Source organism: Ciconia boyciana, chromosome 10 (genome assembly GCF_034638445.1).
Source record: "Ciconia boyciana chromosome 10, ASM3463844v1, whole genome shotgun sequence".
Taxonomy (NCBI): domain Eukaryota; kingdom Metazoa; phylum Chordata; class Aves; order Ciconiiformes; family Ciconiidae; genus Ciconia; species Ciconia boyciana.
In genome coordinates, this window is record NC_132943.1 from 19,695,694 (window position 1) to 19,713,041 (window position 17,348).

General features: G+C 39.2%; 1 protein-coding gene across 3 annotated transcripts in view; it reads left to right on the forward strand.

The window, feature by feature from the left end:
* The first annotated feature begins 2,777 nt into the window (after nucleotides 1-2,777).
* TANK (TRAF family member associated NFKB activator) overlaps nucleotides 2,778-17,348 on the forward strand; it is a 29,553-nt gene continuing 14,982 nt past the window's right edge. Inside the window, exons 1-5 of one of the 3 annotated variants that reach the window (XM_072874275.1) lie at nucleotides 2,778-2,924; nucleotides 3,575-3,708; nucleotides 7,549-7,695; nucleotides 10,921-11,029; nucleotides 11,881-11,993. In XM_072874275.1, the coding sequence (XP_072730376.1) occupies nucleotides 7,597-7,695; nucleotides 10,921-11,029; nucleotides 11,881-11,993 (321 nt within the window). In that variant the 5' untranslated portion in view covers nucleotides 2,778-2,924; nucleotides 3,575-3,708; nucleotides 7,549-7,596. Of the gene's footprint in view, nucleotides 2,925-3,574; nucleotides 3,709-7,548; nucleotides 7,696-10,920; nucleotides 11,030-11,880; nucleotides 11,994-17,348 lie in introns of those variants that run through there. The other 2 variants (XM_072874276.1, XM_072874277.1) reach the window with 2 other exon arrangements.

Genomic DNA, 17,348 nt, shown 5'->3' on the forward strand with positions numbered 1-17,348 from the left:
CCATAGAGTAGCACAGACTCTTTCAGCACCCAGCACCGCGCCACACATTCCTTTGGGACCACAGTTTAAAAGTTCTGGAAAAGGTTTAAACATCTGACGTGAGCCACCTAGTGTCTGAACGAATGGCTACATTAAGAAGTTGCAAGAAACATTTTAACCTCTTTCTGACAGCTGGTAGAAGCCAATTTGTATTTATGAGCTTAAAATTGTATAAAGGAATCAGATTTAAACCTTTACCGAAATACAGCCTTTTGGCAACTGCTGCACCACAAGCCTACCTTAAGAGCAATCAGTTCCTCTCGAGACTTCAGCACAGTTTAACCAATGAGCACACTGTTAACACATCAGTAAAGACTAAGTAAAATTCCTGTTAAAATACCATTTTGGAAGTAATGTCAAACAGTAAACTGTATACAGATGATGGGAGGTATTTAAATAGACTGCTTGACCCACTCAGAGCAAACTTTCGAATTTTCACTCTGAAAAAGTATCAACTTGCTAATTCCCCCCCCCCAAAAAATGTTTCTAAGTATAGTTACTCAAAATAAGACTCTCTCTCAGTCTGAAGACAAAGTGAAATAAAATAATACAGACATGAACCTCTTCACCACCACTCCCAAACTCTACATAAGTGGTTTGCAACTGTTTTTAAGATTAGTAGATTCCTAAAATCTTAAATTATTTTTAACTATACTGATACACACTTGTTCTTCCCAGTTATCTTGTGAAGACTACATATAGGAAAGCAATTCTGCCTTAACAATGACATAAAAATGTGAAATGCTGATGTGGGACGGAAATACAGAAAGTCGTTACTGGAATAGCTGTAGGGAAGGAAATACAGAGACTGAAGAGGAGGAAGCAGAAAAACAGAAAGAGAAAAAGGAAGCAAGATGAGAAAGAAAGGGACAAAAAATAATTGACTGTAAAGCAGAAACCACTCTAAAAGATGAAAGTTAGAAATCAAGTTAGCTACACAACATAGGTTTTATATTATTTTCACAGGTATTTTTCTTTTCTTCTATTTAACAATTTATTCAAAGGGTTGGAAGTCTCTAAGAATGTCAAGATGGGTTACTGTGAAGCTTGTAACATACATCTTATTGTATTTGCAGAGGAAATGTGGTAAAGAAAAAACCACTAAATAATGAAGATAGAGGAAAGACCAGCTTCTCTTGTGCTTTATTGTGAAAGAATATTACTGATAAAGTACTAAGAGAATAATGCATGTGATTTGAAAAGTCATGTTTGTAGATGGTTGTTAGTTTTGCTTTGTTGGGTTTGAGACCTTCACAGCAAATTTACATTAAGTACATTTCTAGAATTTAATAAACAAACTTTTGTCTCCTATAACAACTAATGTGCAATGATAGTGTTTCAGAGATGGTATTTATGTTATGGCTCTATTCAAATTCAGGTAGCCATAATCTTAGTTGATACATGTTTATCATCAGATAACACCTACTTGTACATTTCTGCATATTATCCCTTTCTAAATATAGCATCAGTTAAATTATATTTACATACATTGATCTGAATTTAAGAATTGCAGGTTTTATTTCAGTTACTAGCCAAGATATCCATCACCATTTTAAGTGCAGAACGACTTGGCAAGACTGAATAAAAATAAAAAATGTAGAAACTAAAAAAGAAACAATAGTCTCTTTCTGCCCTTTTTTTTTTTTTAAAGACCGGGCTGAATGAAATCTTAACTTGGATGTCTCAAACACTCTGTCTCTGAAAGAGGGAATTGAATCCCTCTTTCTTGGAAACATGCCAACAGAGCAAACCCTCTCTCTGAACCTTAATAGTTCATTAGAACCTCACCTGAAGTTCTTCAGAGTGGCTAGCAAGGAAGTATATTTATTGGCCCATTAGACTATCTGACTGTAAGTCTCTTTAGTCTTAGTACAGACCAAAAGAGTTGTTAAAGACTTAGCAGGAAAGGTAAACGATAATAGAAATAACCTTCAAAAGAGTACAGAGAACAACGTCTGGCTACCCTTCCCGTGGCCATGTTTGAGCTCAGTCCTCGTGCTTCCAAGTGCACACACCCGGGATAAGTAAGGTTGCCATAATTGAAATACAGGTTCTGATCTGTGAGTGGGCAAAGGGAAAAGTTCTGCTCTGGCAGAAGAAACACCACAGCCTGGCTGTGTGGATATGTTCACTGGGGTTCAGAGACGGCCCAGGCTAATTCAAAATCAGTAATGCTTCTCTGCCGCTAGCTCTGTGACTGTACCCTGTGCAAGTATGTATAAGAACCTTCAAGAAAAAAGTTGTACTCATACATGTGACCTAAAGAGAGAAGGGCTTGTAGCAGTAGCAAAATTAAAACTGTGTGTTTCCATTATATTCTTATCTGTAAGATTCATTGCCTGCATGAATTAAATGCAGGAGAAGAAATGCCACCTTAGTAACCCACAAAAGTAAAAGACCCTTTAGACAGAAAGTACTCTGGGCATGAAAAGTATCATTACGTTACAAATGTAAGTACTGTTATTCACAAATCACGCAGAATCACGGAAAGACTAAAATAGGACGGGACCTGTGGAGGTCAGGAGCAGCACAGGCCCTGCCTGAGGGGGGTGCCTGGCCGCAGCCAGGCAGCAAAGGCACTGCAAGACAGATGGAAGAGAGCTGGAAAACGCTCATCCAGCTTTGTGCTGCCTTGGCGACGAGCGGCGGCGGGGAAGGCGCCGCGCCGGGGCGGCCAGCCCGGCACTGCCCCCGCCTGCTGGCGGCGCCCGGCGGCTCCGGCGGCCGCTGCCCCAGCCCGACCAGCGGCGCTGGCAGCGCCACGGCGCCCCGTCACAGGGCGGGGAGAGGCACCACAGGAAGTCAGTTCTGGTTCCTGGGTTAAGGTGCTCAGGCAGGAGCGGGCGCCCTGTGCCGGGAGCGGCCGTGGGCTCCGTGAGGCGCTCGTAAGTCTGAGTCGCCTTTCAGACTGCTCCCCTCCCTTCCGCGGGGAGCGGCGGGCGCTCGGCCCAGGGGGCTGGGGTGCGGGCCGCGGCGCCTGGCGGCGGGCTCCCCGGCCGCCGCTGCCCTCGGCCTCTCCGCACTTCCGCCACCGGCTCCGAGGGACGCCGGTTCCCCGTCCGGCGCCGCCTTGCCCGGCTTCGGGAGCGGGGCAGGGGGCGCGTAGTTTGCGCGCGGAGGCGCTCTCGGTGCCTGCGGAAGGGCCGGGGCGGGTGCCACCGCCCCCGCCGCTCCGGGAGGGCCGCGGGAGCGGGGGCAGCGGGCTCGCTCGCGGGTGGCGGTCGCCCGCGGCGGCGAGTGGAGGAGCAGAAAGAGGTGTGCTGTCCCCGCTGCCGGTAGCAGCTCGGGGGCTGTAAACCGCCAGCTCTGCAATAGTCGCCGTCCCTTTCCCCGAGCGCAGAGGGGCTGCCTGCGCTCCGCGCTGTAACGCTGGTGTGGCGTTAGGGGCTCCTGCTGGGCTGCCGACTCTTCCCGCAGTCGGGCACTGCAAGAACTTTGTCCATTAGACCAAAAAAAAAAAAACCAAAAAAACCCAACAAACCCAAAACGAAAGTGCAGTGAGCTCTCAGTCTCTCACAAATTACTACCTCAACAGGTTTCCAGTTCCCAAGATGATGGCAGTGTAACTTACAACATATTTCCATTGAAGAAGCTGTTTTGAAAGCAGAAATATGTAGAGAAGTACTTGCTTCTGGATGGCATCTATGTTCTCATATGAACCTATGAGAGGTAGGTATGTGTATTATGAATGAATGGGTATATACACACGATCGGCTAAAACCTTATTTTTCCAGAATTTAAGGTGTTTTGCGAGGCACTATGAAAACTTAGAATGTGCCTCTAGTGATCTGTGGAGCTGGGATTTCAGGATGTACCCAGCAGCATGTTGCTAATCTTTGTGTTGGGGCTTTTTTGGCATTTGACTCGTAGAAAATTCATATTACTGCTTTGTTTTCCCACCCATATCAGCAAAATGTTTCTCATTTGAAGCAAGTATTTTAAGAGCATCTGCAGGTTTCATTGGGTTTGTTTTCTTAAAAGTTTGTCTTACAACATTTGCTATACCCAGTTGTTTTCCAGTGTTTAAGTCTTCACTCAAAGATGAAATTCTAGTTCTCATTGCCATAGCTCTGGCAGCACAACACTCACAGGTACTCACATTTGCAGGACCCCCTCATCGGTCAAACTCTGGAGGTAATCTCTTTCTCTAATTTTGTCCCTGTTAGAATAAATGCAGCATTTTGTATTGCTGCGTCTGTTCTGACTACATATTGCTGTTAATAATTGTGAAAGTCTTTAGGACCTAACGAATATCTAGAATGTCAGTTGCTAAAGATCAGGATTGTCAACTTTGGGCTGAATATGTTCCAGTTGCTGTATGGATACAGCATAACTAAGACTGATTAAAATAGTGGGGATGTTTGGTTTGGGGGTTGGGTGTTTTTTATTTTAGGGTTGTTGGGATTTTTTTTTTCCTCCTAACTGGATGTAGGGAGAGAGTAAATGACAAGGAACAGTTGGCAAATTCCCTGATAAATATTGATGCCTATGGAGGAGAAGCAGGAAGAGGAGCCAGTTTTTCTAACTGCAAGGAGTTCTGGATATGAGATAGATAACATAAGAAGCAGTTATTTATTCCAGCAGCAGGCAATTCAGGGTGTGACTACAGAGTAGTTTAATCCAATCTAAATCTAGACTGCTGCAGTCCTACCCACGGCTAGTCTCATGTTCCCACTGCCTCCTTGTGTTGGTAGTAGTGCTCCAGGAGCCTTGCAGTGAGGTAGCTCCAGTTTTAATTGTGGGGTTGTTTTTTTAGGGGGTTTGTTGTTGCTTTTTTGAGGAAGTAGGGAGCTACTTTGGCGTACTCAACTGTGTAGCACAGAATTGCTAATACCAGTACAAGTATGTGGCAAAAACATGGCCAGAGGTGGGGGAAAGCAGGAGTATCCTTTTCTGTGGCAGTGCAGACTTATGTCACTGTTACATAACTGTGACTTCATGTTACAATTTTGAAGCCAATGCTGCCATTGAACACAGGAGTTCTGTCTGCCTTTTGCCGATGTTTTCTGCTCCTGTGCTGGCTTCCTTGTGTTATTATGCCACTTGAAGTGGTCTGTGGAGCTCATCTGCATTAAAACTAACACAGCAAAAATACCTTTAGCATTTAGTTTTAAGCTGGATTGGTTTGCTGATACAGTTTACAGTAAGGCTGCTTGTGCTGGAAGAAAGGGAAGGGTGATGTGGAAGCAGAAATCAGTGTCTAGAGTATGGGGGAATATAGGACCAATTCTTCTAGTTATAGTTCCATCTTAAAGTGACACTAGTAATGACTTTTATTGCCCCTTTCTTACTGCATGGAGTCTGGATTTTAGGGAGCTACCAGCAAATTGGCTACCATTCTCCTTATTTTTCCCTGTCAAGTAGAAAATCAGGCGCAGTGCTGCAGTTCTGCTTGTTGGATCAATTACTTTTGGTACCAGCACTCCAGATAAGAGCAGAACTCTTTGTTAATACTCCCAGTCTCAATCAATCAGTAAGTAAAAGGCTGGAAGTTGGGTATAAATTTTAAATACTATTTTTCAAATTGAGATTTGAATTTGCATGAATTAAATTAATTCTTCATTTTCTATGAACTGTGAGTCATATGGAGCTGAACCACATTCCCTCTACTAGAAGATGAACATAGTCTTTTAAATCCCATTGGACTCATTTTTTGAAGTTACCTTTTATATGTACAGGACATTGCCATTTACTTGGTAAATTGTTACAAGTGTCTCTGGAGAATTCCAGAAAAGTACAAAATCAACATCGGTGTAAACCCTGCAAGTTTTTAAAGAGTGTGAGAGCACACTTTCAATCACTTTCAGCCATAACAATACCCTTCTGCAGTTTAGTACCCGCCCCTGCAGTCAGCTGTAATAGCTGATTTTATTCATTGAACTACATAAAACAGTCCTTCATTTGAAACTGAAAAAAAGCCTACCCATTTATTTAAAGATGTGCCCCAGGTATTAGAATGAATATTCCAGTTAGTGGAGGGATACTCTTTGGGGGAAGAAGGGGGTGGATGAAGTAGCCTGTGTTACTAACAATGCTTTGAGAGAGTATGCATGGACCTGAGGTTATAAACTACTGAACTGGTGTTTAGGAAAGAAAAAAATACCACAACCTTTCATATGAAACAATGTAGGCGTTTTACACAAAACTTATAAACTTGGATTTCAGTAATACTTGTTACGTCAAAGGATCCCTAAATAATTCCAAGAATTCACTTTGCCACTATTAAAGTACAGCCATGCCAGAGTTGAGATACAATTGCTTTTGCAATACACACACATCATTAAAATAAAGTTTGCAGGACAAAAAGTTGCAACATCCATACATCTGTTGTACCTTCTAGGAAAGTCAAACCACATTTTTGTATTCAGGCTCTATGATATGGAAGATATTCAAGAGCAAGAAAACATGAACAAAAGCTTCAAGCTGCAATCCTTAGAATTTTGACCAGGGTCCAAGACAAGTTATCCTCATACCCTTCTTACTTGGCTTATCCTTTTCTGACTGCACCACTTTCCTTAGTAGTATCTGTGGTTTATGCATAATCCCAGAAGATAATGAGAGATGATAGTGGCTGTCCATACTGTGTACTGTGAGGTAACCATGCTTTAATTATCAGGAGAGGAGATGTGAATTACTGATTTTTTTTTTTAATGCTGGTACTTTGGGTTGGTTTGTTGGGGTTTTTTTTGAGACTTCACTAACATGTCCCCTACTGTACTTACATTATGATAAATTTTGATCTTAAAATTCATGTCATATATTACTATAGAAGCAAAGGACCTGTGTTTGCAAAGTTCTTGGTCTTGAAATTGGAGTCTGTGACATTTAATAGTGTTGTAATCTTACGTGTGAAAGTTCATGAGCTGTAGTTTCAGGAATTGCTATTGAAATTGTTCACAAAGTTTAAAAAGTTCATAGTATTGTGTGAAAAGGTCTGAGTCTTGCTAATTCTTACTGGTTGGTACTACTGATTTTTAGATAAAAGATGTTTTAATTCACGGTGTAGTGTTGCTTGTGTTGCCATTTTCAAATATGGCATAGAATAGGGTAGGTCCACATGACCTAATATTATTGAGCTTTTATCTTTTTATTGCTTAATGCCAAAAGCTGAGTTTTGCTTTGTTTTTTAATGCTATCTGTTATTTCAAAATTGAGTAAACATTAAACTGTTGGAAATGTCATATAATCAGGTAACTGGTGATCTGCACCAATTTTAAGTCTCAGTCCTCAAACGCTGTAACTACACATACATTTACATGTTCTGTACATCCAGAATTTGATTCATAGTTAACCTGCTTTTATTTGGCTTTTGTTTAAACCTATCCCTGGACATAAAATTAAATGTTGAGGTGAGCAAAGCTATAGTTCAAACTATTATGTGAGTTAATGCTCAAACATACTGCACATATTACTTGAATTTGATATCAATACAAGTCATGTTATATATGTTTTTAGTTACATACTTCTGTTTCTTAGCATTCTCTCTTTTTCCTTCTGATTGCTTTTCAGGTCTGTTAACTTGACCATCTTTTCAGTGATGAAACAGCATTGGGAATTATGGACAAAAACATTGGAGAGCAGCTTAACAAAGCTTACGAAGCCTATCGACAAGCATGCATGGATAGGGACCATGCTGTGAAAGAACTACAGCAAAAAGTATGTGTTGGGTTCTGAGTTGTATCTTTAAAGCCATCCTTCCCATGGAGGATTGTGGTACATGTAGATTTCAGTTTCGCTTTAGCTATGCACACTTTAGTGCATCTGTTAAAGTTGGAAATTGCCATTATGAAACCAGGCCAGTACACTGCAGAGTAACTCATTAGTATGTAGGTGTGTAGTAGGTGGGTTTCAGGTTTTTGACCTTTAATTTTTTTGTAGTTTTAAAGGTGAGAAAAGTGTTGTCTGTTTTGGAGGATTAATGAAGTCTTTTAATGTGAACAGGAAGTGTATATAAAATTTACCTAGCTTTAATGAAGTACTTTTTGAAATTCAATTTGCTTTATTAAAAAATTGCTTTCTAAATTATTAATGTAAATAGCTTAAATTAAATCATTTTTGTGTTAATAGGAAGATATGCCATGTGAATTACTAATTTACTTGATGTAAAGGTCAAAGACTCTAACATGTTAAGCCCTGTGCAAGCTATTAGGACAACACAGTTTGTGTGTTGAAACAGTTACAGCAAAGTTACCTTAAAATAATTAGAATAAGTATTGATTTTTAAAAAATAATCATCTGTACAATTATTCTTTAATTATGAAGTAACAGAAGGATTCTGGAGGCATTCTGACCAGTAAGGAGCACCTCTGAATTTTTACTTAGTCTGTTGTAGAATACATTACTTCAGCCAAAACTCTTGTAGGACTTCTCATCATGTATGCCAGCATATTGCAAAGCTATCAGTTTTGGGCTTTGTCATACTAATTTTATCATGCATATTCTTCTCAGCAATGGAACCTCTGTTATAGGAAGGCTTGAGTGTGTTTGATGCTACAGAACTTTCTGATACTTCCATAGAATTGGTAGGCTGGGACTTTGTTTGGGGGCAGATGAACCATACTCGGTGCCAGGTTATGGAAGCAGTAGTAGAATTGGGAGCAGGGAAAGGTCTACTAGAGAACATTCTGATATCAGGGCACAATCTTGCCATCCCCTTGCATGGCAAAATAAACTAGCCAAGGCAGTGCAGAACAGGTATCAAGTCAGTCATGTGTGCAATCATCCACTGTGCAAGTCTATCTCCATTCATAGTCTGTTGCAGCAGTGCTGGTGCAAATCTGTAGCGTTTTCTGTACTTAACAAGCACAAGTAGTGTGTCAGCACATTTTGTGCTGAAATTGCAACTAACTTAACAAAAGGCAACACATTTTAGAATGGTTTGCAATCTTTTAAATTCTGTCTTTTGTGATGAACAATTAATTATTTGAAGGGAAACCAGTCACGTTAATACTCCTGTGCCATCTAACAGGACATGAAACAAACTTCTGCCCAAGAAACAAGACACCAAGTACAAGGTCAGATAGTCCTTCTAAAGTCTATGGAAGAAAACCACAGAAGTGTGAGAGATGATCAGCATTAAGTGAACTAAATGCTTGCAAGATTTCTCTCCGCATTTTCTCTGGTTCAGAAATTAAAAACGAAAGCCTTTCATAAAGGATTACTACCAGTTCAAATCTTTGTCCTAATCCAGCTTTCAGTAGTTGGATTTCATGACTTCAAAAGAGAACAAAAGTATTTTTTCAAGAAGAGTTATACTATAATTAGTTGGGGGGTTTTGGTCTGTGTTATTTTTCAGGTTTTTTAACCATACTCCTGGTTTTTGAATGACCTTTGTACAGTACTTTACTCTAGTAACTTCCTCTGTTCATTGTGTGGCCTTCACACATTGTTGGATTGTCCACCATTCTGTTGTTAACAGTTTACTACTTAAGTTACCGATAGGCCACTTGTTTTGCCAGTCTCTAGAGCTGGGAGCCATGTCAAGCACACAGAAGCCAGAGTCATCTCGGCCAGATGGTGTTTGATACAGATGGATGGTTGGTTGTCATGCAGATCTTCTAGTTGGTAACTTGTTGCTGCCATCTGACTCAAGGAATAATTTGTGCACACTGGCTGTCAAAAGCATCTTCTCTTCTGTCTGTTTTAGCTGTCATGTCTGTGCTCTGTACAGAAGTGTTGACAAGACATTGCTGTTGTACATTTTCAATTTGGTTCTCAGTGATTTTTCTGCTTCATGAGGTCTCTTATAGCTGCTGGAGTGTACTGCTCCTTGATCACTTTTTTTTTAAAAAAAAAAAAAAACTCTCATAATACAACTACTACCTGGCCTTTTAAAATAAATTTTGCTTGTAGATTTTTTTCCCTGCCTGCTTTACAGACAAGCACATTGGGCAGTTAGGGGGGTGTGGAATTTAAATGTGACTGCAATTTGAGAATTAGTTAGCAGTATGGATAAACTGTGAATAGGCGTGAAAACAATGCCTAGTCTTGTTCCAGGTTGTGACCTGTTCAGTAATAGACATATTCTTAATTTCAGAAAAATTCAGTGCATTCCTGTAAGTTTCCTTGCTGGGATTTCACAAGTTTTCTTCTTGTTTTTAGCACTACCGTATCTGCAACATTAGGCATGTGCTAATGAAATAATAGGTTTTGAATATTAGCATCTTCCTGCCACCTGACCATTTGTTCAATTAACTGGCTGTCTAACAATATTTATACACTTTAGTGAAACGTGAGCAGTCTTATTAGGCTCTGTATGGCCTGTTTATAGCATGAGATGGAGTATGGCTAGATGAAGAATGGGGCTGCTTCCTTGCTTCCTCCCCCCCATTTTCTAGGTTAGAAAAACAAGTCTACTACATTCAAAGGAACAGGCAAAACTCTGTTCATAGGCAATTAAAGTTATTTACAAAATATCTGTTGTATGGAATAAGCAATGCTGCTGTTTTCCATTTAAAATCTATCTTTTTGAAAGCCTATATTTATATCATTTATTTGTTAGAAAATATGGGGGAAGAAAATTACATCTTTCTATAGATAAATTAACCAACCAGCATTCTGAAGAATACTAAAATTCTAATTTTATACCTGATGTGTTCTATGGCTATGAATGAAGAATCCTATACTTAAAAGTTATCCTATCCTTTACAACTGCCACAGTTGAAACAGTTACTGAAAATCAGGATTTATTTCCTATAATACCTTTTCTAATCAGGGCAGTCTCAAAAATATGAACCTGCCAAAGGTGACTGTAGTTGGGTTTTCACGCAGAGGTCCACAACTACAATTATCTTTAAAAATCAGAGCTTCTTTTTATATGCCAAATAGGAGACCCCTAGTCAAAACAGAATGAGATTAATGCTAATTAAGTTATATTTTCAGACAGAAAACTACATGCAGCAAATACGTGAACAGCAGGAAAAGATAGAGCTTCAAAACAGCATTATTGCAAAACTGAAATCGCAGTTAGCTGCTCTGAATGCTAATAGAGGTATGTAGTCCAGTTTGCACATTATTTATTTTTATGCAGTGTTGCATTGATGAATAGTTCTGACTTTTTTGCTTCAGTTTTTACAATATACATCTCTCGAAGCAGTATCATACTTTTCTGTGAATGTGAGAGTTAACACAAATGTGCAGTTTCAAAATCTATTTATAAAATGCAACACTTCTGAGGTCTCTCTTTATCCTCTTCAAGAAATGGTGAGATTTTCTTTAGATGTAGAACCTGCTTACACTGAAGCCAATAAAAGTTATGAAAATACGGGTTCAAATCATTCACTAGAATTAAAACCAAAATTGTTACATATTAATTTTACAATTATCTGTTAATAAGTTTCGCTCAGGTTGTTCTAGATGTGAGTGCTATGGTTGTATGTCTTTTATGTTAGATGAGTCTTGTGATGCTAATCTTGTTGGATAACCAAAGCTTTATAAGCAGGTAATTCTCTTTCAAATCAAATAGTCATTGATGGATAATTTTCCACTGTTTGACTGTATTACACAAATAAGAGAAAAGAGTCAAAGTAACCATGTGTTAATCTGCCATGCTCATTAAATATTTATTCACACTAGCCTAACACTCCTGGTTTTCATAAATAGTAGCAAAGTGGTTGGCTTTTATTTTTAAGAGTACATGTACATTCTTTACTGCTGGTTTAGTCTTGCATTGTCTATAGGCACAGAATTGGGCTTCTCTTGCTTGATTAATATGAAGGCTTGCTCAAAGAAAATAGAGAAGTTAATACAAGCCAAGCTTCTTTAAATTTTGCTTATACTTAGAAGCTGGCTCAGGAAAAATGCAGTGACAATCAGCTGCCCTTTTTTTTTTTTTTTTTTAAGGTAATGCGCATCCTTACATTCTGATGCATGAAGACATTCAAACCTCCAACTTACCTTTCAGCCAGCTCTCTGAAAAACTGAATGTAGCAAAGCAAAGAGAAAAACTCTTAAAGGTATGGTTGCCTGCAGTATGTTTAACATAAGATCACATTTGTGCTGTGATTATACTACGAAAACCTAAAGAGATAAGTGAGATTTTTACTGCTGCCTTTGATCTTGTATTAACAAGATCCTTACCTGAAGTGCATGAGTGTGGTGCCACTGCAGTCTGCTTAGGTGAACTAAGCATCTATCTTTGATTCTTCCCAGTGCAATCGCTGTTTGGCCATCAAGCTCCCTAGAATAGTTTTGATCATAAAATAGGAACTTACTTGCTTATTTATTTCTTAACCTGCCAAAACCAGTGGTCAAGAAGGGGCTTTCTTTTTCTCTCACAAGAGCTTTTCACATTGCAACCAGTCTGTGTATTTTTGCAAGAAATGGAGATTCTGCACTCAAAAAGTGATAGAGTGGAAAGTGAACTATCCATTGCTCTGGAAAAGCTGATTATTTGTTTGGTTTTTTAAATGGCCAGTTTTAATATGATGTCTCTTCTGTCCCTCTTCAGTGAAGTAACACTGAAATTTTCACTACAGCCTGTTGAGAGTAACAGGAATAAAAGCAATAGTGCAGAATAGATGGGAAATACCTTGAATGGATTTTGCATATTGAGCAAAGACAGTGACAGAGATGCACAAAGTTGCATTGTTCTTATCCTAAGTCATCCTACTGTGTTTTTAGAGAACTGTCTTGTAACATAAAATCTCTTATTTTTTAATATGAATCTCCATAGCAGGGACCCTGTAAGGGCTGTAAAAAGACCCTCATACGAAATCAGGCATTGGATTTAAAAAGACTTAATTTCAGTATTTGTTTCCTAAACCTGAGCTATAAACAAATTAATCATGCTAAATTCACAGAAATGCATTTTTTTAATCAGAAATGTTAATTTAAAAATAATTTCATTGGATTACTGATGCTTGCTTAATTATCTTGAAGGAATCTCATTTGAGACTAAGCCTTTGCCAACATTTTAAACGTACTGTTACCAAACATTTATATACACTCCTTTTTTATTTAAAAAAAAAGTCTTTATATAATTTTTCTACAGTAGAATCTGTAATCACAAGATGTAATTTCTTTCCTAATCTTTGCATTTATTTGGAGTACAACACAGCTGAAGGGTTAATTCTTTGATGGAACATCTTTGCATATTTTTGCATTTCTCTGTCTTGAGTTAGATAGAAATTATGTCTTATGGTTGCACATGGAGACCTGTACAACTTCTGCAACTTGTGCAACCTGTGCAACTTGTGACCAAGTCTAATATTTCATACTCTTGTTTCTGAATGCTTGCTCAAGGACAATAGTTTTAAGTAACTTAGTCATATAATGAGTAGGAGAAAGGAAGCTGTGTTATCTGCTCTTCTCATGGGGAAACACTGAGAAATTATGTGATCTATAGAGAAGATTACAGGCAATGCATGAGAAGCTAGGATCATTATTTCAGGGGCTATTTTCTTAATGGAATGTAAGTTATTTGTCTTTATCTGCATTTTTTGTGTAGTCAGTTATTCCAGTTACCTCTCACCAATAGGTAGTTCATCTGGATTTTCCTTAATCAGTGCCATGAACAGAAATATTTCTGATATAACTCCATGCAGAATCAACTATCAACTGTACAGTCTGTCTGCATTTAAACCCAGGCACGGTGCTATACAAATAACGTCTTTTCAGAGAGGATCAGTAGACATCTAAACCCATGCAAAGTCAGGTTGACCCAGCCTACTCTATGTTGCTGTTATTGGGAATGTAGTAGCTCTCTTACTGTAAATTTTGAGAGCGTGGAGCTTGAGGAAAACATATTTGACTGGACCAAGGCTGGCTTCTGCAGAGGCACGTGGATATCTTTGCACCATCATTCCGATATAAGGAGGACCCTAATGTTTGGTATTGTGCCTAGAAAGCTTCCATTAACCTGGCAAGAGTGATACAAGGATGTCCAAACAGCACAGCAGAGGTACGCACACTTCTGTCGGCTCTGGCTGTGTCTTGGCCATGCCATTCATGGGCTGGCTATGAGTGGAGATACACAGCAGTCTCTGTACACAAGTCCTCATTTTATTGAATAAACTCAGGGGAGGAGAACCATATAACCCCAATTTCCTGTTGAAGATGATGGAAAATTAATTTTATTGTGATAAATGCTTTATATGCTTTTATGGTAGCTGCCATTTTTTTTCACTTTTTAAATGTAGAACTTTTGATGTATGATGGATAAAAAGGTAAACTGCATGGAATGAATGTATGGAACAAGTTGGGGAAAATGAACAGTAGCAAATCACCACATCAAGTTAACCTAAGAGTTCCCACTTCTCTGACTTTCTGAATAAATAAAGTAAAAGGTAAAAAAAAAAAAAAAGGCAAAAGGAGCTGATTCTTCACAGGATAGGTAGTCAGCCAGTGGAACTTCCTGCTTCAAGGGAAAATTGGACAACTTCATGGAAGAGAAATCTGTTGAGAGTTAATAAACACATAGAAACTGTTATTAAGAAGGTCTGGGAATTTATTAAAGGATGTATCATGAATGCCTCCTGTTTTCCTGTACTCTTAGCTAGACATCATATTTTGACATCTGTTAGACCAAAAATCCATCATCCTGTCACTGACCCAGTATAGTTGTATCTAATTCAATAAAGTATTGGCTTTTTTGGATATTGAAATTTGGAAGCTCAACTATTCTATTTGAAAGCCTGTATTTTTCTAATCATATTCAGTCCACGTTCTGCTCTAAAGCAAATAAATTATGTCTACAGCCCTCATCCTCTACTGCATTAACTGCTTTATTCTACTTGTCCACCAAAAATTTCAGGCTTGCAAAATGTACAGTTCCAGGTAATAAATTATGATTACGGTCTTTAAGTTAAAATGTTGCTGTTTCTTCCTGTCCTTCCTTGAAACTCAGATTCTCTCCCGTGGCTGGAGGTGCCTAGGTTTATCGATACCTATTGGAAGTGTCTTTTGCTAAGTCAAATGGGATTTCTCAGTGGACTATATTCTGCCTTCCAGTAAAATTAATAGAAATCCTGGATTTATTGTAATAGGTGCATGGTTAGAGCTTACATTTCAGAGGTTCAAAATGAGGGAGGGGTTAGCTTTTCTGTGTTTTCTAGTAGGTGGCCATACTTGTGTATTTTACCTGCTGTTGTCAAATTCTGTTGCCAATGTGTCATAAAATGTTTTGGGTTTGTTTGTTTGTTTGTTTGTTCACATTCGTCTTCACTGAAAGAGGTGAGTGGACCAGATTGGCTTGGTGGTACAACATTATCAGATTTTTTCAGTCCCCTGCTTGAGGAGACCAAAGGGACCTAAATTGCCACCTGTTTTTGAGCACAGCCTGGCTAAACTTTATTAACTAGGAAGAATGTGGATCCAGTTACTGTTTCAGAGCCAAAGCTGCCCAGCAAACAGAAAACCTTAGTAAGCGAGATTAGACAATATCAAGTAAAGCTTCTTCTGCATGCTGTTTTAGGTACAGTCAGACATCAGAATCCTTGTAAACTCCATAAAACATGAAGCTAAAGTCAATACCTGTGACAAGAAAACATGCTCATGTTCATATTTTCCTGGGTCAAGAACCTTAGTATTAAACACCGTGTGGAGTTTGTTGATCAGAATTTCTTGTGCCACGGAAAAGGGGAGGAAACTGTGCCAGGAATGAATGATGCATATGGTATACAAAACTATTAATCCTGCAATAAATGTTTAGGTCTTTTTTTGTGCAGGACATAAGCAGAGGAATGGCAGATGGATGGTAGTCATCTTTGTGCTCAAAATTATGGTGCTAAAATGACTTAAGTAACTAAGAGCAGCTACTGCAGCAGTCTTGTAGAGTTGCATGTTCTGGTCAATACCAGCTTCTCTAGTGTCACTTTGTTTCCTACCTTTGATGCAAAGAAAGCTGTACTTCATGATTTTATGCTAGCTGACAATTTTATGCACTTAACTGTTCTTTGCTGCTGGTATGCAGTAGGATTAGTTAGGCGCTGGTACCTGATATAAGAAATTCTGGTAGCAATAGCCTTTTTTCTTATTGCTTCATCTGTTTAAGTTATCTCTACCCAATAATAAAGAAGAGTTTGTGGTTAAACTGTTAAAAGTTACAGTTGTTATTCCCTGAAACCACTTATAGTAGTTCATCAGCTGAATAGTATTTTTCCTTGAAACCATCTGACTGTTTATTCTAGGAAGCCACTGAAACAGGCCATTATAGCACACTTCAGGGAAAAATAAAAGGACCTGCCTTTGGAGCAGTACAGTCTGGGGACTGACTGGCTGTAGAGCAGCTCTGCTGGAAAGGAGCTGGAGTCTTGTTAGACAGCAAGCTGAACATGAGCCAGCAGTGTGTCCTGGCAGAAAAGAAGGGCAACAGCTTCCTGGGCTGTATTTTAACAGGAGCACAGCTAGCACACCCAGAGAAGCGAGTATCTCCCTCTGTTCAGCATTCATTGGGCTGTATCTAGGATACGACATCCAGTTTGGGGACCTCCAGTACACAGGCAGATGGAGCCAGGCTCTTAATGGTGGTGCATGGCAAGAGGATGAGACACAATGGGCAGCTGAAACATGAAAGGTTCAGACTGGAAATAAGGGAAAACTTTTCACCATGAGGACAGCCAGGCATTGGAAAAGTTGCCCAGAGAGGTTGTACAGTCTCCATCCTTGGGGAATTCAAGACCAAACTGAGTAACCTGATCAGACATCATAACTGACCCTGCTTTGATTAGGAGCTAGAGAACCCTTCAGGTCCCTTCCAACTTGAATTATACTCTGGTCCTGTAAAGCCTCTCCAAAAGATATTGATCTGTTCATAATACAGATGTAACCTCTTTGCTGGCTGCTAATACCAGCATGCTTAAAAGATCCATTGTGTGGCCAAGTACTTAACTGAGCAGGTATGACCTGTGTGACATACTTATTTGTCATGGCATTAGCTTTATAAACTTCAGCCAGTTTATAAATGTTACCACATTGTTGCGAACACCCAAACTCAGTCAGTATTAGAAACTGTAAGATCATCAAGCTATGAAGGGCTGTATTATTGAAAGATCCCAAAAGGTGTAATTGTTTCTCCAGTGTTTTTCCTGGTGTGATATCCTGACGGTGTACATGAATGATGATTTACATCAGTATGTACTGGTATTGCAACATGTTGCATGGCTCTTCTCACATTGGTTCCCACGTGGCTTTTCTCATTGCTTGCTTAAATCTTGTCCCCACTTCCTGCAGGAGAATGTAGGAGAAATGGAAGAGAACTACTGGCTATTACTGCAGTGCTCCCAGTTATCCAAAAGCTTTTGAAAGCCCACATATTTGGAGCTGTAATATTCCCAAACAGATAAATTATGTGTGTGCAGATTGATGCTGTA